Genomic DNA, 22,083 nt, shown 5'->3' with positions numbered 1-22,083 from the left:
CCTTGGAGGCAGTTCTCCTGACTTCCCACCCCGAACATATGTGAATTGAGTGCTATTACTCCACCCTTCTTCCCAGAGGAGATCATTCGGGAAATGAATCTGACCCAAAAATAAGTAGAAAGTGACTTTCAGGAGGACAGGCGTAATACTAGGTTGGTAGTATCTAGGGGACAAAATAGCCAAGAAAAATTGCTTGAGTAGAATGAAGTATCTTAACCTTTCAGAACCTCACTTTTCCCATGGCATGTGGGAGAGGGAGTGGGGAGGAGGGAAAGCAGAGGGGAAGATCTGAGGACCCTCTGGCTCCAGGATTTCCTGAAAGGTAGGATGGAGTGGTAAAGATGGAAGCGGTGAGGACAGTGCGTCTAGATTGCCCGTGGGAAGGTTAGGAAGCGTGAACTCCCCGAGTTAGAGTGACGTCATCTCCTGGGAGGGCAGGGGTGGCACGTGTCATGGTGGCCTGGACTGCCTTGTCCCTTCCCCAACACAAGGACCCAGAAGCTCTCTAGGACAAGGGTTCGTAGTTTGCAGGAGGTGCAAACGTTTAGAGGGTCTTACACACCTTTTCCAGGTCTACAATAAGATCTTCAGAGACGTCAGTAAGAGCTATGGCTTGTGTCACGTCTAAATGAAGTCAAGATGACAGCTTGTGTTGGTTTCCTAGGGCTAATGTAACGCAGTGTCACAGACCAGGTGGTTTAAAGCAATAGAAACTTGCCCTCACAGAGCTGGAGGCTGGGAGCCCAAAGTCAAGTTCTCAGCAGGGCCACACGCCTTTGAAACCTGTAGGTGAGAATCCTTCTGCCCCTCTTCCTAGCTTCCGGTTGTGCTGGGCTCTCTGGCACTCCTTGGCTTGCGGCTGCAGCACTTCCATCTGCGTCTCCATCACCACACGGCATCCATCTCCCCTGTCTGTCTGTCTGTGTGTCCAATATTTTTCTTCTTCTAAGGACACCAGTCATCCTGGATTTGGGCCCACCCAACCCAGTTTGGCATCATCTTAATCACATCTTCAAAGGTACTATTTCCAAATAGAGTCCCGAACCCAGAACTGGGAGTCAGGCCTTGCCTTGACCGTATCTTTCGGGGAGTCACAGCTCAGCCCATAACTCATCTGAGAGACACGGAAAGGCGGTGACTTTTCCATCTTGTCAGACGTCACACTCCATCCACATCCTCAGGCCAAACCAGGACCTTTCAATGTGTCTTGCCTGGTAAGTGTCAGTTTACTTAAAATCATTTTATTCTATTATTCTGTTTACTCCTCGGTGCTGTAGAAAGGGAGAAAGTGACTTCTTTCTCCGTTAAAGGGTGATTTCTTCATTAAATAATTGATGAATCAGGCGTGGAGATCTATTTCCCAGCTCAGGGTAAGTTGACAAATTGAGAATGAGATTTCAGTTTAAGAGCAAATAGCAATCCCTCCTCTCTTCATTCTCTCCGTTCAACACACATAGGGCTGCACGGCTGCCCCTGCGACAGGGAATTTATGTGCTGGCCAGAGACCAGTTGTCTGGAAATTCAATAAATATGGGTTGACTAAGAAAACCTACACGGGAAATTTATCTTCTGCTGTAAAACCTATCCTTGTGGAGAACGCAGGCTTGGACGCCGTGGGTTTTAGGTTTGCATCTTCTTAGGCAGTCAAGCAGGGCAAGCCCTGGGGATCTTCCATTTGATCCACTTTCCGCTTGATGGCAATAGGTCAGTTTTCATTTTGAGATCATGATATAAATGGAACCAAAAGAGGTTTATCAGATGCTTTTCTTGAAAATTAAAAAAAAAAAAAGCTAATTGTTATTTGGACAAATGCAAGGTTTCTAAGTAGTAGAGTCGATTATCAGGAAAGGAGGGCAAAAGAACACGGCCCTCCTCCCAAAAAGGCTTTAAATGAAAGATTGTCCTGGGCTTTGTGGGGGTCACAGCCCCTCCTGTTCCCCCTGGTTGGAGGCAGCCCTGCCCTGACAGTAACCAGCTTGTCAGAGCTGGTGACTGACCAGGGCTTGCTGTGGTTTAGCATCAGAGGAGATGCTAAGAGTCTAGATGGCAAAGGAATCTCAGTTGTGAAGGGGATGCTGGAGCTGAATGGATTAAAGCCAAGTGGGTGTGTAAACGAGGAATGAAAGCCTTTCCAAAACAAGGCGCCCTCAAGATGACTTGCTTGGAGGCAATTCATCACTGAAGAACCACACATCAGAAAGGTATCACTCACACTAGACCATTTAGGACAATTTGCTTGGACGTGGATGTAATGCTTGCCATACCCCATGAGCACCCCTTCATTTTGTGGGTGCATCGACAGGAGGAGGAGCTCCTTGGGAGTCAGGATCACTGAAGAGGGGGTTGGCATGTCTTCATGCCACAAGCACAGGATAACACTTCAAGTCCAGAGTGCAGACACCTAAATCAGCATGTGCTCAGTTCAGTCCTTTCTTCAGTGCAGAAAATAAAAATCAATTCGGGAAGTATAAAGGCCCTGTAGCCACTCCCCACCTCCACCTCCATCCTTTAACTGTTCTTGTAGGAAGAAAAGATTTTTGAATGACAGATGGAAACCTCAGCCCTGACTAATTCCAAATGCAGGCTCTGGCATTTGTTCCCCTAGAACAGTTTGGCTGGTACTATTTTCACTCATTCTGCAGATGAACTCAATCAAGTGTGCACACAGAAAAGGGGCCTGTCTGCAGCAGCTTGCTCCCTAATAGCCATGCAGTGTCTCTGTCTGGAGTCTGTCCTCCTGAGCTGTGACGTGCGTGTCAAAGCACAAGGCCCAGCCCTGATCAGATACAGAAGTGGAATTCAATTTCTCTTCACCGGATCTTGTTCATTCTCCTTGAAGGCAACATATAAATCTTCTAAATAAATGGCTCTCTGTCCGGATTCAAGTTCTCTCTTCATCTCCTTTGTCCCCCCATGGTCCGTAATCCTGGAGCTGACATTATTAAAAGAGCTGTCTGCAAAGAGGCAGAGAACTCTGCAGAGAGGAAGTTTGACAGCCGGCATTCCAAGCATTCTCTTCCATCTTCTGCTCCTTTCTGCAGCCACTTCTCTCTCCCTAATTTTGTTTCAGCCCCAGGAAGTTTTGCCTTCGTGGTTCCCATTCATTTCATGAATCCACTAATATTTCCAATTCTTTTGTCCTTACTTGATCCCTTCTTTCAGTCTGACTGCCTCTTCCCACCCCGTCTCAGCTTGAAATGTCTTTTTTCCCTGTGCTTTCTTGGCTCGTTACAGTTCTTGAGTGCAGTGATTCTCCACCTTGAGCGGCTTGTTAAAACAGTCCCGGGCTCCACCCCCAGAGTTGTTGATTCAAGGACCCGGTCTGGAGAAGCCTTGTTTAAGGGCTATAGTAAGCCTTCTCGAAAATGGTTAATTCTCTGTCACATTCTCTGCTAATTTCTTCTTTGCTAGTCCCCCTTCTCTTCCTTTTGTGCATGGTGGTATTCTTGGGAATCTCAATAGTTATTGATCTAAACATCTTCTCATTTCTATTTCCACTGTTCGCCCTGGGCAGGTCCTGATAAAAGGCGAGTTTGAACACAGAGAGCTGTACAGCCAGAGGGCCTGCAGTTGTAAACCCATCGACCCCTCAGGCTTTCCTCCAGACATCCTGGGACTTTTATTGACCCAAATTACCTGGAGGGTGGATTATAAGATTTAGATCAGTGGTTATCACTCTCACCTGCCCATGAGAATCACCTGGGGCACCTTTACCTCCTTCCCCAATTGCCCAAGCGCGCCTCAGACTAATGAAATCAGAGGTCTGGGGTGGGACCAGAGGCAGCAGTATTTTTTAAAAACTTGCTAGGAAATTCCAGTGTGCAGCCAGGCCTGAGAACTACTGACCTAGTCTTAGACTCACAGGGATGGAAAGGAGTTCCAGAAGCCAACAGGTCCTTTCCTTGCCCTTAGATAGCACTGCACTGAAACCAGCCATTTCCATTTACTTTTATTTTTTGTTAAGGATCCCCAGAGATGGAGACTCTGAAGCACAGTTTGATTATTCATTCCATTTCTTCCATTTACAAATTTTTTGACTTAGAACTGCACACATTTTTCCTGTTAAAGTTCTGGAGATCAGAAGTCCAAATGAGTTTTAGGAGGCTAAAATCAGGTGGTGGCTGGGCTGGTTCCCTCTGAAGGCTCTGGGGAGATTGGGTTGCCTTTTCCAGCTGCTAGAGGCCTCCTATATTCCTTGGCTCATGGCCCCTTCCTTGGATCACCCCAACGTCTTGCTTTTGTTGTCACATCTCCTACTATTCAATCTGATCTCTGGTGCCCCTCCTATGATTACATCGGGACAATACTTGGATAATCCACGACATTCTCACGATCTCAAGCTCCTTGCCACCGATGAATGTGAGTTTAAATGTATTTGCAAATGTATGCAGAAACATGGTAATTTATTCTAATGTATGATAAGCCTCTCTTTGGTATTTATGGGGTGTCATGATAGCATTATTTATAGTATAGATGTTTGAAGATATAGAAATTAAAATGGCTCAATCACATGCTATTCATTTGGTAAATGCGATTTTAATATATTCTCAGCAGATCAAAATGATAGGGAAGTGTAAAAACTGTAGAGGAAAGGGTTATCAATTGAACCATTGTGTTAAATAGTGACTTGCCCATCGCAGTGGGCTCTTTTTTGGCATCCCTACTCCTCTCCTAGCCAGGAAGTAGATCTAATTCCCCTCTTCATCTGTCCTGTCCTGTTGTGTTTGGTCCACTGACATCTGTTGAATCACGAGATTTGACACAGGGAAAGAAAAAAAATTCTAGTCCAAGATGAGTAAGGAAATGTAAACGGAGCACTCTTTCCTTTAAATATGTACATCCAAGGATGCTGAACTCTACAAATTTCATTCCAAGCAACTCAGAGAATTCATGGATAAGAACATTGAACTGAGGAGTGGAAAAGGCATGCACAGCCTGAAAATGTACGAATGTTGTTCAGATTCTCAAAAACCAGAGCCTGGGATGGTCTGTGGACAAACACAAATACCTTTCATAGTGATTCCAGAGCAGACTATTTTAAAGATAGTTTGGGTGCCCTTAGAATGAGACAACATGACCACCTTGTGGCCATGTGGTTAGGGAGAACGTCATGTCAGAAATGCTCTCTCTTTCTTTGAAAGCTTTAGAGTAAGATGACAAATCAGGAAGCTATTGTCTACTCACTGCATGTGGATTTCACTGAGGCATTTGACAGAAACCCTGTGTGATGTTCTCATGAGATAATATGAATTGTAGGACAATATAGCTGGTAGACTTATATTTGTTTGTTTCTCCTACATTTAATTTCACAAAGAATGTGAAGCTTTGGATGGATAAACATCCAAAGCTTGGGGTTTAATCTAAACTCTTAAGATGCTTCTGGTGCCTTGACCATTCGAAATCTGCTGGAGAATGGTGGGAACCTGGGGGCCAGTGGAAGGGTTCAGAGGTTTAATTGGGGATTTGCTGCAGTGAATCCTGTCTGGGAGACAGAAAAATTGTCAGAAGTCAGAGCCATAACCAGGAAAATCGTGCCAAGAAATGAGAATAAAAATGGAAAAAAAGTTTACTAGGATGGTGTGAGACATTACGCTGGCATGCCATGGAATGGGAAGGGATGAGATAGGGATGGGATGGGGTAGGATTGGGATGGGATGGGATAGAATAGAATAGAATGAAAGGAGAGGAAAGGAAAGGAGGCACCTGAACTTCAGTGCTTCCTTAGGAAGGTGAAGCAGAGCATGGTGGCTGTGATGTACCTCCTCCACTCTGCATAGCTTCTGCTGGGCTGCACTGTTGGGGCACTGACTTTGATTCCAGATACCTTATTTGGAGAGCGATATTGACAAAGTAGGATGTCTAAAAGCAACCATCCTGGAAAAGAAAATCTGAGGAAAACTTAAGTGCTTTCTGCAGATGTCTGAAAGGCTGGCACAGAGAGGGGGAATTATGACAAATTATACTTTTTCTGGGGTTGCCCTTGAGAGCAAAAGTAATACTGGTGGGTAGAAGCGACAGAGCCCTCAAGGTTTTCCTCTCGACTGCCGTCCCTCTTACTCTTGCCTTCAGCTTCCTGTGAATGGCCTATCCCACAGCCTGGCCTCTCCAGCCAAGTTTTCCTTCACAGCCTTCACCACCCACTCCCCTGGCCACACTCCAAATTTTGTAGCACACGCCCCAGATCCAGTGTCTTAACTCCAAGCATCCTGCCCATATCCGTCTGGGTCACTTGCTTGAGTAACCAGTCGACTACTTGTTTTGACCACACGGAGTCTGCCAATCCTTTGTTCCTACCACTCATCAGAGCCTCCCAGTTCCACCTTCTTCTCTGTCAAAGTTAGATTCCATGATCTACCTTTATAATCACCCTGAGACCATCTGCACCTCCTGTGCCCCTTCCCCTCTGGAATTCCCACCTAGCCACACCCCGATCCCATGAAACCCTGGCTCATCCTCCTCTGTTCCTGAACGCAGATGGCTCAGCATTGCTGGGACAAACCACGTGGCCAGGCTGATGCTTCCACTTTTCATTTATGAACAACATCTTCCATGTGTTCTCAACACTACCAGAAATGCTAATTTATTTCCCTCTTTCCCACTCTCAGTTCCACACCTTCTCCCCCATATTTCAGACCAAACCTACTCACTGCCCTCTATTCTCTGTTAATGGCAGATGACATCCATACTTGTTTGACAAAGTACAAAACTATTTCAAAGGAACTCTCTCATCTCCCTCCACCAAGTCTGCAAAATTAGCTACGTTTACTCCAGTGGTTCACAACCAGGGGCAATTCTGCCCCCAGGAGACATCTATGTGGCAATATCTGGAGGCATTTTTGATGATCACAACTGCTTGTGGGGCTGCTATTGGCAACTAGTGGGTTGAGGCCAGAGATGCTGCACACACCCTACAATGCCCAGGATAGCCCCCCACAAAGAAGAATCATCCAGCCCCACATGTCAATGGTACTGAAGCTGAGAAACCCTGATCTGCACCCACCTGCTTCATTTGGTACCTGGCTGGACACATCAGGGAGAGGCAACACCCTAGCAGCAGGTCTCAGTGGGGTTCTAGTGACATGAGAGAGTTCACTGTGCAGGACAGTCCTGGGCATTGAAGGACATTTAAAATTCCTGACCCCTGCCCGCTAAATGCAAGTAGAGACACCCCCACCCCCACCCCACACCTCCTCCATCCCCCCTGTTGCTGTGACAACCAAAGATGCTCCACAGAGTTCCAATCACCTTTTACAGGAAAGAGAGCTCTCCTGGTGGAGAACCATCCACGCTGATCCAATGTATTGAAATCATATCCCTGCCATTCTCCAGATGTTTCAGGGAATGCATGAAGCAGTTCTTTTTCTTATAATTTAAAGAATTAGAATAAAGTCTGAAAAAATATTTCAGTGTCAACTGCTCAGTGTGCTTATGCGTATTATCTAACTTCCTAAATCCTCAAAGAACATAATGTATTCTTTTCTCTATTATTTTTCTTTACCACTGAACACAAATATACAAAAACAAGACAGACCTTTAACTACTCCAATCAATAAAATACACTATTTGGGAAGGTTGCTTCTGTATTTATTAGAAAACACATCCCTTGTGAAGATCTTAGAAAACTGTAGTCCATAAAAATATGAGTATAAAAGAAAATGTTTTAGCATAAGGATGATTACTCATCTCAAAGGAAGTTAAATATTTGGAAGGCAGTCTTCTCATTTAATTGAAAACAATCTGAGTGCAAAATCAGTGTCTTATTAATCCTTTTTGTAATTCCCCAGCTCATCTAACAGTTTTTATGCACACAGAGTGCTGTTTTCGCAGCATTCTGGAGCCCCAGTTTAATGGGGTCCACAGTTTGGAACAGTATTGTCCCTACAGGCATGGACCACCCACTCCCCAGGAACAAACCCTTTTAGTATTTTGGTCCCTGATTCCCTTGGATTAAATTAGGATGTGTTATAGGAAAACTTAAAAGTTTAAAAAGAAGTTCCTGGATGGAAATGCAAGCAATCCCCTCAGCCCAGGCAACACGTGCAGATGTGGGTGAGTGGCCAAGCCGGCGTGATGTTGGGAGCACAGCCAAGGACCCAGAGGAAAGCAAATCTGGCCTCCAAAACAGGTTCTGCCCCTCTCTGCCATGTGTCCTCAAGCAGGTAAATCAGCCTCAGAGGGCTCGAGAAGGCCTCCTATAAATGGTGGGTTGGGTTTTTCAAGTCCCTTCCCCTCTCCTCAATTACCTCTGAACATCTCATGGCCACTGTGATGGTTAAATTCACATGTCAGTTTGGCTGGGTGATGGTGTCCAGTTTGGTCAAGCAGTCACTGGCCTCAGTGTTACTATGAGGGTCCTTCATAGATGGATTTGCATCTATAGTCAGTTGATTGCATCTATGGTCGAGCGCATCTACAATCAACAAAGGAGATTGCCTTCAGCAATGAGACAAATTTCCTCATCCAATCAGTTGGAGGCCTTAAAGTAAGAACTGAGGATTTCAGCTGTCAGACAGAAGAATTTTTATCTCTACTTCAGCCACCTACTTCTTCTGGGGAATTAAACCTCATCAGATTTCCAACTTGGAACCTGCCCTTCGGAATTTGGACCTGCCAATCCCCATGGTCGCATAAGCCAATTCCTATAATAAATCTCTTAGTATTTACATCTATCTATCAATCTATAGATACATCGATAGATAGATAGATATCCTTATATGAACACTTAACATTTTTAAGATGGCAATACTCTCCAAATTGATCTAAGGACTCAACACAATTCCTATCAAAATCCCAACTGGCTTTTCTTCAGCAGCTGACAACTGATCCTAAAATTCACCTGGAAATGCAAGGAACCCAAAATAGCCAGAACCATCTTGAAAAAGAAGAACAAAGTAGGAGGACTCACCCTTCCCAATTTAAAAAGTACTACAGAACTACAGTAATCAAGACAGTGTGGTACTGGCTTAGGATAGACATACGGATCAATGAAATTGAGAGTCTAGAAATAAACCCTCTCATCTGTAGTCAACTGATTTTTGACAAAGACAATTCAACGGGCAAAGAATATTCTTTTCAACAAATGATTCTGGAACAATTGGATATTCATATATAAATGATCAAGTTGGATCCCTACCTCGTAGTTTTAACATAAAATGGAACATAGTCCTAAACGAAGAGCTAAAACTACATAACTCTTAGAATAAAACACAGTTGTAAACTTCCCGACCTTGGCCAGGCAATGAGTTTTTTAGATACAATAGGAAAAAGCATAAGCAACAAAAGAAAAAAAATAGATAATTTGGCCTTCAAATTATCTATTCTTTGTTGATGGTGCAACAAAGAACACCATCAGGGAAGTGAAAAAGACAACCCAGAGAATGAGAGAAAATATTTTTAAATCATATATTGGCAAGGGTCTTGTATCCAGAATATATAAAGACACCTACCACTCAATAATAAAAAGGCAAATAACCCAATTAAAAGACAAGCAAAGGATTTGAATAAACACTCCTCCAATGATGATGTACAAAAAAAAAGATGCTTAACATCATTAGTCATTAAGGAAATGCAGATCAAAACCACAGCGAGGTACCACTTTGGACTCACAAGGATGGCAAAAATAAAAAAAGCAGACAGTAACAAGTGATGACAAGGACACAAAAGAATTAGTACCGTTGTGCATTGCTGGTGGGAATGTAAAATGGTGCAACCACTTTGGAAAACAATTTGGTAGTTTCTCAAAAGGTTAAACATAGAGTTACCACATTACTCAGCGGTTCCCTGCCTAGATATGTTACCCAAGAGAAATGAAAACGTATGTCCACACAAAAGCATATGTACACAAATGTTCATAGCAGCCTTATTTGTAAATACAAAATAATATTTCATCCTGTGAATATACCACGTTTTGTTTCTCTATTCATCAATTGACAGATATTTGCACTTTTGGCAATTAAAAAAAATTTTTCCTGTCATTTCTCATTAAGACACACACAATTTTACAAAAGGGAATCATTTCTATGCATAAAATTATATTTCTGAATTATCAAGAGAGATTTGGGTTTCATTAAAGAAATCATGCTTTGCATTTTTAATAAACCCTCTCCCATCCATAAACCTCTGAGATTCTCATAATCACAGTTTTTAATGCAGGTTGTTTTACATGGCTTTTTCTGATAATAAAACTAATTGATATTCATTCACTTAAAAGAAGCACGGTCACCCCCTTTATCCACAGTTCCCGGAGGGGACCCAGCAGGTGGGACTAGAGCAGCTGTCCCGCTCTCCAGGACATCTAGTGAGTGTGACAATGTCAAAGCACTTGAGAGCCGAATTAAAGGCATGGAGATCGGAAACCCTCAGCTCTCAGCTTGACATCTGGTTACAGAGAAAAGGAAATCTGAGGGACTACCGGAGAACCACGTATAAGAAAAATAAAAACTTGGCTTACTGTTTAGGAAATTTTTTTTTCCTCTCTTACATTGATTTGAATGTCTAGAGTAATTTATTAAATGCCTTTAAAATTTTAGATTTCATCTTTAAATGATTGGGAAATACCCATAGAATAGTGCTTTGTAAATTTCTCCATCAAAGCGTCCCTTCCAGCAGAAAACCTGAAGCCCTGTGGGGCAGGGGTGGGGGGAATGAAGTATGGCATTCCTTTTAAGTCTAGGATTTTACTTAAAAACAAATATGCATTTTCCATTCTGCTCTCTAATATATCCTTGTTACTTTTATTGAAAAATAATGCTTTAAATTACGTACCACTGAGTAAAACTGACAGTCTTGAAAGCCATGCGACGTTTATTCTGTGACGTTGAGGATGCCGTGGCAGAGCTGAGAAACCCAGGGTGTGCTTAACCGGGCTTTAGAGATCGTGGAGCTGGGAAGCCCCTGGAAGGCTGAATGACTATGCATGAGGTGAGTGAGTCCCAGAGAGGGTGAGGAGAGAAGGGCATGGCAATTGTGCAGCCTGCAGCCCACAGACCTGGGGGGACCCAGCCCCCACATCAACTCTGCAGTGACTTGGTTAAGTAAGTCACTTAAACCTTCCGAATTTTCAAATTTCCAAAAGTGCCCCTTTTCCCTTCATCTCTGATACAAAGAAGTCACCTTCTTAAGGGCACCAGGGGTTGGTTATTGTTTGGGGTTTTTTTTTCCCCCTTTGAATAATGGAAGAAGTACATAGTCATTGTAATATTCAAAGAATATGGAATTATATAAAACAAAAAAGAGTGTTCTCTCCTTACCTCACACCTAAAGCCCCTCAAATCTCTTTCTTCCCAAATAACCAGTACATCATTGGGGTAGATCCTTCCAGAACTTGTCTAAGCACATATAAATATATAGGTCATTTTAGGATTTCTTTCTTTCTTTTCTTTTTTTAATGGGGTCATACTGTATGTCTTCTGCTTTGGCTAATGATGTTTACTCATATCCTAGCATGGACACCTATAGCTATATCTTGTTCTTTTTAAAGGCTGTATTTCATGGTGTTCTGATTTGAATCTATTATGTCCCCCACAAAAGCCTTGCTCTTTAATGCAATCTTGTGGGGGCAGACTAATTAGTCTTTTAATTAGGCTAGAACCTTTTGATTGAATGTTTCCATGGAAATATATGACTCACCCAACTGTGGGTGAGACCTTTTGATTAGATCCTTTCCATGGAATTGTGACCCTGCCCATTCCAGACGGTTCTTGGTTAGATCACTGGAGTCCTGTAAGAGAGCTCACGGAGAGAAGGAGCTCAGAGAAGAAGAGAGAGAGAGTTTGGAGAGAAGCTAAGAGGCAACGCAGATCCAGACGCTTGGACATGCTGGGAGATGCAGACAGAAGGATGTTTGGAGATGCTAAGCTAAGAGATGAAGCCCAGAATTTGCCCCGGAGAAGCCAAGAGAGGACCCCCAGGTGCTTAGAGAGGAATGCCCTGGGAGACAGAAGCAAGGACGCACAGGAGCTGAGAGAGAGGAGCTGAAAGAGAGACACAGAGACGTTTTGGAGAAAGCCATTTTGAAATCAGAATCTGGGAACAAAGGACCAGCAGATGCCAGCCACGTGCCTTCCCAGCTGACAGGGGTGTTCCAGACGCCATCGGCCATTCTTCAGCAAAGGTATCCTCTTGTTGATGCCTTAGTTTGGACACTTCTATGGCCTTAGAACTGTAAATTTGTAACCTAATAAATCCCCTTTATAAAAGCTAATCCATTTCTGGTATTTTGCATAACAGCAGTATTAGCAAAGCGGAACACATGATTTGGATATACCTTTATCTGTGTTTCCCATCACTAAACATTTTGGTTATTTCCAGTTTTTTGCCATCACAGCCTTGCACATGCTCTTTTTTTTCTCCCCTCTGCTAGTAGTTTCTTTGACCCCCAAGGCAAGCTTATGAGAAAGTGTTCTGGCATGATAGCAAAAGGTCCACAATCAGATAATAGGAGAGCAAATGCATAAACTTTAAGGAGTAATTGGATCTGGGAGATGGGGGAGAGGGTAGGTCTGGGATACAGGTCCAGTGGGGCAGACTGCACTCCTGGTTGCTCTACCAGCCCTGGATGAATGGCTTAACCCACCTGAATCTCATTTTCCTTATCTCTAAAATGGGTTTAATAATAATCCCTACCTCCTGGGGTCATCATGAGTCTCCAACAAAATGAGGTGATGCACAAACTGCTTGGCACAGAGAGATCAATAAACATTTACAGATCTTATTATAGGGGCAAAGAACAGAGCATGCTCAGAAGCATCTTAGAAATGCCAAAAGCTCTATTGTGGTGTTTACTCATCCTCGAACCACATTCCCAGTCATGGAGAGAGCTGGCAAAATGCAGACGGCACGGGCTGTGATGGTGGAGCATTTGCAGCCAAGGATTTGGTTGAAGCCACTGGGTGCACGATATTGGGAGACACAGAGCTTCTTGTTTAGATTTGAGTTAACCCAGGTCAATTTGGCAGTTCATGAATGTTGGTGTTTGGGGTTCTTGTCTTGTCTTTCTCTCTTTCTTCCAGACATAGGTAGCCTCACACGGTTAGAGGTAGGTCAGCGCTCTAAGTTCCCTTCCCTACATCCTCACCACCTGGTGGCTTTCTCCGTGAAAGCAGGTCTTGAAGGATTCAGCTACCATGGAAACATTTATCAGTGAACAGGGACATACGGTCACACCACTGTTCTTGCTAGTTCTAATACCCCCTCTGCTGACTGAAGAACATCAAGTGCAGAATCTGAAGGCAACATCTGAAAGCCTTTCCCTCTGTCACGGGCAGGGTCGTCCTTGCATTACCCGGGGCTGGGGGGGGCCGTCCAGAGTGTCCTCTATGTGAGTGGCACCCCCTGGAGTTGCTCGGAGCTGCAAAATGATCCTGGACGATCCTGATCAGGGTCCTGCAAGTGCCCGCCCTGGCTGTGCTTGCTTTATCAGGGGCCTTCGAATGTGCTCGAGCTGCCCCTCAGGTGTCCACTGACAGCTAATGTACACGAGCCTCCCTAGCACAGCGTCCCTGCCGAAGTGTTTTAAAGTGAACCACAAACAGCGTGAAATCCGAATGACAGAGCCAGCAGCGCGCCCACGGTCTTTAACACCTTAATGAGATCCTTAGTATTTCAGGCTGGTGTTATGTACTGTTTTAACAATTGAAAAATGTTCTTGGCACATAGAAAAAACACCGTCGACCCGGAGGACCCCCGATGCGCCCGACTAACCCTCACTGGCCAGATGGCTGTGGTGCCTCCGGAAGAGGTAGAATTTGCCAAGCAAGCCGTGTTCTCAAGGTGGGTCTATGCTTCGAAGGCGATTTGCCCAGAGATGTACAGTCACAAAGAGCCGAGTCAGGGCTGTCAGTGCCTGTCCCTCGGATGTGATGACCACAGCTGGCCGGAGCCACACACCCCGCGAGTGGCAGCGGAGGCCAGGCAGACGGAGGGCCTTTGGAGAGCACCCCGTGTCGAAGGTTCCGGGCATGGTCCTCTGTGTGCTGCCAGCCCTTTCCAGTGTTCCACCTCGAAAGGGAAATCGCTGAGCCCTCACAGTCAAGTCTACCCAACAAACATTTCCAATTCCCACCAAATGCAGAGAATAGCGCCAGAGTGATAGAGCCGGGTGGCGGAGCATTGTCTCTAACCCTCGTCTGCGGGGACAGAGTCACTTAGGATGATTACAGATGCAGCTTTCAGGGCCCACCCCTGACCTCTTTACTGAATCAGAGCCTCTGGAGATAAAGTGCAATAATCTAAATTTTAAAAAGCGTTCCCCTCATTGTGAGTGTAATTAACAGCACTGAATTATATAGGTGAAAGTGGTTAAAAGGGGAAATTTTAGGTCATTTACATGTTACTAGAACAAAAATTAAAAGATAAAACATAGGACTGTACAACACACTGAGCACTATTGTAAACAATGGACTATAGTTAATAGTACAATTATAAAAGTGTTCTTTCATGAATTATAACAAATGTACTACACTAATGCAAGGTGTTAATAATAGGGTGGTATATTGGGAGAAAATGCACCCTAATGTAAACTATGGACTATAGTTAATAGTACAATTATAACAGTCTTTCATCAGTTGTAACAAAGGTACCCCACTAACGCAAAGTGTCAATATTAGGGGGCTGAATACAGTATTCCCATACTGGGAATGGGAATGCTGTATTCTTCACATGATTTTCCTGCAAATTTCCAACTTCTTTAATTTAAAAAATTAGTAATGATAATAATAAAGCATGCTGCTGCAGTAGGGGTCAAAAGAGTGAGAGGGTTCTTAGGGGGAGGGGGAAGCAGGAGACAAGGAAGAGGGACAGCCCAATGCAGGTGTCAGAACTTGTGCAAGATGAGCAGAGTGTGTGCATGGAGGGGTGGACTGTCATGAGGAGGGATGGAGAGTCACAGCTGCAGCGAGGAACCAGGTGCCCACCGAGGAGCACGGGGATGCAAACAGGCAGATCTGTGGAAAAGCAGCACAAAGGCAGATGTTAAGTTGGATGAGCCATGCACAGCCCCACAGAGATGGAAGATTCCACACTTGGGGGAGTAATCAAAGTAGACATGAGAAGAATAATGGGAGCCAGGTGACTCACTGCCATGGAAGGTAAGAGTTACAAATATATGAAGGGAGAAACGAACTTTGTGGCATTGGACTGGAATTGGATGTATCAAGGTGAACTCATGATTTTCCATATAGAAGAAATTAGCTCAGGTGTGTGGGTGGACATGTCTGTTATTTTCATACCCAGCCAGTTGCTCCTTAGTTCCTCTCTCTCCTTTCACCCTCTATGACACACAATGTGAAGAACCAGTGTGGTGCTTTATTATTCTGCCTGCAACTCTTAGCTAGATCATTGAGCTCAGTGGAAACGTTTCCTATTTTCCACGCTACCACACACAATAGTGTTGCCAAATTTTCCACCACGACCTAACAAGGGTCCCCTCTTCTACCATTTTCTTTCCTTTCTTTGACACTCTCACTGACAGTCTCTTCATGGCCCTTCCATCTTCTGGCCGCTGTTTGGTCCCAAAGCCAGTGTCATATGGTTTAGGTTTTGTTGCACCTGCACCCCCCTTCCAGGTACCAAAATCTGTTCCAGTTGTCATTACAAAACTGAGTGGCTTAAAATAACTGCAATCACCTCCTCATCTCAGCTGCCTGAGTATTTGTGGGCATCAGGGCAACAACTTACTTTCAAATGGTTCAGGAAAAAAAGTTCTTTCTGCTGTACTTTCCACTGCTCTGTACATGTATGATTGTATCAAAATAAATAATTTTTTTTTAAAAAAAGAACACCAACCGCTGATAGCATTGCGATGAGCCCAGTCTCGGTGGGCAGCTCCTTGAAGTTGTACTTGGTCTTGGAATTTTGTCTATAATGTTTTCAGATACAAGGGAAAAAATTTACTTTTAGGAAGTTAAAAAAAAAAAAGTGGGCCACAGCCCCTACCCTGGAGGATGCTACTGTGTGTTAGGAGGCACGCACTGGGGAGAGACAGGTCAGTAAATAGGAGAAGGCAGAAGGGAGCTCTTTGTCCATTCTGGCTGGCTCTCATCTTCATTCAACAACTCTACACCTATGGCCGGAATGGAAATCTTCCCTGCACCGACTCACAATTTTTTTTTTTAGCATTTCATTCAGACATCTACAAAACCTTTCTTTATGTTTATTGATAACAAAAAACAACATGCACTAAGCACTTACTCTCCGCAGGTGCTTCATGCTTACTCATTAACTTGCCCCCCACACAACCTTGTGATCTGAGTGCCAATGAGTCATCGCATGTAACAGGCAGAGATGAGGCTTGAGACAGCAAACAGCACACCCGAGATGTCACAGCTCATCTGCATTGGGGCTGGGATCCAAACCAAGAGCCTGGCTCTTAACTTGAGCTTTGAGCCACCCGGCGTGGGGACCACAGTTTCCTGCCCCCTGAGGTTCCCCCAGGCTCCCGTCCCCAGCAACCGGGCCTCAGCCCTGGCTGGTGTGAGCAGCTTGCAGCCCAGATGAGGCCCGGGGTCTGAAGGTTACAGGAGCTGGCAGAGGAAACGTGGGGTCTGAAGCTGTACCCCTCTGATGAGAAAGTCTTGTCATGATGTCTCTTTTATCCCTGCAGGCACCCAGTTATGAGGAAGTGGCCTCGCCAGTATGAATGGTTCTTCATGAAGATGCGGATAGAACACATCTGGCTTCAGAAGTGGTTTGGAGGAATATCCGACATCTCAAGGGAGGAGTATTTCAAAGCAGTTCCAAGAAAGGCCTGATGGAGTAAGGAAGAAAGTCCTCCATGTTTGTTTTAAAATGAAAACCCTTTAAGTGACGCTGCCGGGCAGCCACTGTCGGCTGTCTCCTTGTCAAAGGGGTCATAGCAGCCCTATCGTCCTCATGGCGGAACTAGAGGGGGTGAACAGGGGGCCCTGGGCCGGGCTTGAGATGGAAGTGGTCATTTGCAAATCCTCAGTTCACATGGGGAGTTCACATATAAAGTCTGTGTTTGTGTTGTATCCAGTCCAGACTCACCTATTTGGGAGTCATCACTGGTTGTCAAAATAACATGTTGAAAACTTGCTGTTCCATTCTTTAGGAAAACAAATTATGCCTGTGAGTACAATGTGATTGTTTTGTATTGTGAGAGTATTTTTCTTACTTGTGCCAAAAGCAGTGTCTGGGTTCTCACCTCATTGTGACCACAAAAGAACTAACTATGCATCATGCAGCTAGAATGCTGTGTTTAGGGAGAGGGTGGAGGGCAATTTGTCTATTGTTTACTCATCGTGCTGCTGGATTACAAATATATTAAGTCACGTTCGCTGGAATGTATAGATCACTTAGGAAGCTTTTTCCCACTGTCTCATGATGGATAGCATGAGAAAATACAGAGTTTGTACACAGCCCTGCCCTGCGTAAGCCATGGTGGTGCATTAAAGAGGAAGGTGACTTCCACATCAGGTTTCCTCGGTCCCCTGTGCTCATGCTTCTGACAGAGGGTTCTCCTATCTCAGGCATGAGGAGTTGCATCCAAAATAAGAAGGAACTCATTCTGACCTGTGCAGAGGAGACTTCCAGGAGAGGGCAGAGGGGAAAGCTGGGAAGGAAGCAGAGGCAACAAATAAGACAAGGAAGGGGAGACAGCAGGTGCGACTGAGGGCTCACTCCAAGCCCGGCCCTTTACAGAAGTCATCTCATCAGAGCCTTACATCCAAGGAGATGTCAGCATCAGTGCCACTTACAGACGAGGACACTGAGGCTCAGAGAGGGGAAGCCAACTTCCCAAGGGCTGACTTCACCACTCACTGCACATAATGGGGGAAGTGGGACCTAGAAGAGGTCCAGTTTTCATAACAAGACAAAAGAGGTACTCAAATGCACAGGTAGCCATTGAACCAGGAGAATCAGCAGAGTGATTGTGAAAGAGAATGATTAACCTGCCTGGAGATGATTTGCCACTGCTTTTGACAAAAAAAAAAAAAGAAAAAAAAATAGGTCTCTGTAATTTGATTCTTACGAGACTTAATATTTTCTACAAATTATATGCAGGATTTCTGCCAGTGTTTGCAAGAACCTGGAAGGCAGTTGTGTACACATCTAATGTCTATGCATGTCCGAGACCTCTTATAAATGAAGTCAGTAAGGGTCTAGCAGAACCCGAGTTTTCTTTCTATAATGGCCATAAACCCTCTTTGTTGGGTTAGTTATGTTGTATAATATAAAAACACATCACTATACATAAGAAATATACATTCTTAAAATAAATAAACTATTATTAAGTTACATTTTTGTTTAAAATATGACAATGTGAAGAGAGTTTCGAGTTGTCAAAATCCATTTTCAAGTGCCTGTTGTATACACAAACTAAAATGCACTGAATGCTTGACTTATCATGAGCCAATTCTATAAAAAGCTCCTAACAATGGCAATTTCTAATACATAAGAGTAGATTACCATTAAAGATGTTTCATATTTTCAGAGTTTAAAATTATTGCTACCCCCAATTTAGAGATGGAGGGGGACTGGAGGAACAAACCACATGTGCTCAAAAATACACCCCAAGAAACCTCAAACCTCAATTTGCTGAGTCCCGCCGCCTCCTAGTCCTGTCTTACAGGTAACATCCCTGTGCTAGGCCTGCCTTCGTAATCACACTCCACTTACCTCGTCAAAGCTCTCCCAGCAAGGGGCTTTGCAGTGTGGTTGTCATTTATAACTATTGGCAAATGTTATCCGCTGTTCATCCAAATTAAAGGAAATAAAATCTGAACAGGTCAGATGTGACAAGAATAGTGATGGAAATGCATAGGTTCAAGTCTGCTGGACCCCATCCAGGCCTGTAAACTTCAGGAAATCTCTAGAAATTTACATTGACTAACATATTAACGGCTGAACTAGAAGTTCTAGACACAAAAAAAAAAATGACAAGAAAAGAAAATGAAAAGCAAATGTATTGGAAAGGACAAAAGAAAATTATCCCTATTTTCAGATGACATGGTTGCCTATGTAGAAAATCCCAAAGAATGTATTTTTAAAAAAAAAAACAACTTATAGAACTAATATGTGTAATATGTGTGTATAGCAAAGTCACAGGATACAAGGTCAACACACAAAATTCCATTGCATTTCTACATACTCAAAATGAATATGTGGAAACCAAAATTTAAAACACAACACTACTTAAAATCACTCCAAAGAATATGAAATACTTAAGTAAAAACTTAACAAAACATGTACAGGATCTATATGCTGCAAATTACAAAATGCTAATGAAAGAAATCAAAGACCTAAGTAAATGAAGAGACATACTATTTTAATAGACTAGAAAACTCAACATGGTAGAGTTGTCAATTCTCTCCAAATTGATTTATAGTTTCAATGCAATGTCCTATTGAAACCCCAGCAAGATTTTTGTAGACACAAGCCAAGCTTATTCTGTAAGTTACATGGAAAGTCACAGGCCATAGAATAGCTAAAACTATCTTGAAAAAGAAGAATCAAGTAGAATAAATCCCTCTACCAAATATTAAGTTTTATTGTATAGCTAAGTAATCTAGACAGTGTGGTTTTGGCAGAGACATAGACATACAGATCAACTGAACCGAATAGAGAACCCAGAGAGAAACCCACGCAAATAAACCACTGATAGTTTACAAAAGAGCAAAAGTAATCCATTGGGGGAAGGATTGTATTTTCAATAAATGGTGCTGGAGCAGTGGAGGTCCACAGGCAAATAAAATGAACTTTGACTTGCATCCCATACCTTAACCAAAAATTAACTCAAAATGTAAATCAAAACTGTTAGGAAAAAAATAGGAGAAAATCTTCAGGACCTAGAACTAAGCAAAGAGTTCTTAAATTGACACCAAAAACACAATCTATAAAAGGAAGATGTGATAAAAATATGACTTCATCAAAACCTAAAAGTTTTGCTCTACAAAAGACTCTATTAAAAGGACTAAAAGACAAGCTACAGACTGGGAGAAAATATTGCAAACCACGTATCTGACAAAGGAGTGGCATCTAAAATATACAAAGACATTTAAATCTCAACAGTAAAAAACACACAATTCAATCAGAAAACAGAGAACATGAACAGGTCTTTCACTGGAGAGAATATAAAAATGGCAAATAAGCACATGAAAAAATATTTAACATTATTAGCCATTAGGAAAATGCAAACTAAAACCCCAGTAAGATACCACTGTGCACCTACCCAAATTGCTAAAATAAATAATAGTGACAGCACCAAATGCTGGCAAGGATGCAGAGAAACTGGATCACTCTTGCATTGCCAGTGGGAATGTAAAATGGAATAGCGGCTCTGGAAAACAATTTGGCAGTTTCTTATAAAACTTACCATGTAACCACCATGTGACCCAACAGTTGCACTCATGGACATTTATCCCAGAGAAAGGAAAACTGATTTTCACACAAAAACCTGTACATGACTATCCATAGCAGCTTTATTCATAATGGTCAAAAACTGACAATAACCCAGATGTCCTTTAATGAGTGAATAGTGAAACAAATCTAGTGCCTCCATGCTGTGGAATATTACTCGGCCATAAAAAGGAACAAACGTGAGAAAAGCCAATCCCCAAAGGGTATATTCTGTGTGATTCCACTTATGTAACAATTTTGAAATGGCAAAATTATAGGAACAGAGAACAGATTAGGGGATGCAAGGGAGGCTGGGAGGTGAGGTGAGGGATGGGGTTGGGTGTGACTATGAAAGGGCAACAGAAGGCACCTGTGGGGTGTTGGAAATGCTCCGTGCTGAGCGCGGCAATGTGGGTGTCCTGTAGCGATAGTGCAGTGCAGTTCTGCAAATGCTACCTTTGGGCAAGCTGGGTAAAGGGTACACAGGATCTCTCTATGTTTTCTTGCATCTGCATGTGAATTTACAATTATCTAAGAATAAAAAGCTTAATTTTAAAAGTAAGGCTTTGTGTGAAGAAGGAATATGTGGTTTCTCTCTCGTTGGTCCCTACAAGAATGAGGAGTGGTGCTATGTGCCAAAACATGGCAGAAATGAGGATGACAATGTTAGTTTTCTTTTGTTAACCCTTAATGCATGCATTTGTGGAAGAGATATAAGACTTTTTTTAAAGTTTTTTAAATGTTTCCAATTTAATGTTGAATACAAATTAAGAATTCACAAATACACTGTATAGATTTCATGAGGGCACTTAGGAGGGGAGGGCATCTTTAAATTCTAACATAAATATGTTGAGTTAGCCTTAGATGTGTATAGGTATCCAGGACTGTACATAATAATTCACCACTGATGTTGATAGTAAAGAATTAAATTTCCAGTCATCCTTCTCTAAGTATTCTTGGAAATAATCCATCTTTTGTTTCTGCAAAAAAGCTAATTAAATATGTCCCAGTCCCTTGTTATTATTTACAGTAATTACATATCCATAAAGTTGACATGTAGTGTAATTCTGATGTTGGTTGCTTTAGAATGCCTTGTAAATATTGGCTTTTTATAAAAGAGTTGTTTTCTTGGTTGAAATGTATTTCTACTATTTTTTCCAGAAAATCTGCATTTTGCTTTTAATAATTTAACTTTCAAGTACCATCCTGAAAATAAAATTTCTCTAGCATAATTTACTTATGCTCATTTGAGTGCTATAAAAACAAATTGTTTTAAAATTTGAATTGTGAGGAACTTACGGTTTGTCTATGCGCTGTAATGCATGTGGAGTATAAAGTCTGTTTTCAATGCTAGATATGTATGTTTAACCAAAGACTGTTTCGTTATTGCTATGATTTCAATTAAATAAAATTATGAACTTTCTGTATAGTCTTTTCATGTAATATTACAAAATGTCATTATTAGATTTCTAAGCAAAATAGATGCTATTACAATGAATCAACAGTTAAATTTCAAATAGGAAGAAAAGAATTAGCTTTGTAATTTTGTCGATACAATTTTTTGAGGTCCAACTGAGCAATTTGAACCTAATTTGCAGACTTTCAAAATGTGGAAGGGATCACACTCTGGTGTCCCCATTTTGGACATACTTGTTCCTCCTGGAGTTCAGCACTAAGCAAAAGCTCTCCACTCAGGGGTTCACCTGCTAAGTGAGTGCAGGGAACCCT

The 22,083-nt window shown here is 42.7% G+C and overlaps 1 protein-coding gene across 2 annotated transcripts in view; it reads left to right on the top strand.

Annotated features, from left to right (window-relative positions):
* Window positions 1-21,778, top strand: part of CREG2 (cellular repressor of E1A stimulated genes 2) — a 28,910-nt gene extending 7,132 nt beyond the window's left edge. Inside the window, exons 3-4 of one of the 2 annotated variants that reach the window (XM_037807018.1) lie at window positions 13,657-13,770; window positions 16,601-21,778. In XM_037807018.1, the coding sequence (XP_037662946.1) occupies window positions 13,657-13,770; window positions 16,601-16,748 (262 nt within the window). In that variant the 3' untranslated portion in view covers window positions 16,749-21,778. The remainder of the gene's footprint in view (window positions 1-13,656; window positions 13,771-16,600) is intronic. The other variant, XM_037807019.1, reaches the window with a different exon arrangement.
* The last annotated feature ends 305 nt before the right edge of the window (window positions 21,779-22,083 follow it).

Source organism: Choloepus didactylus, chromosome 17 (assembly GCF_015220235.1).
Source record: "Choloepus didactylus isolate mChoDid1 chromosome 17, mChoDid1.pri, whole genome shotgun sequence".
In the NCBI taxonomy this organism is placed as follows: domain Eukaryota; kingdom Metazoa; phylum Chordata; class Mammalia; order Pilosa; family Megalonychidae; genus Choloepus; species Choloepus didactylus.
The sequence above is the reverse complement of the archived record's forward strand: the minus strand, read 5'-3'. Positions and strand labels throughout refer to the sequence as shown.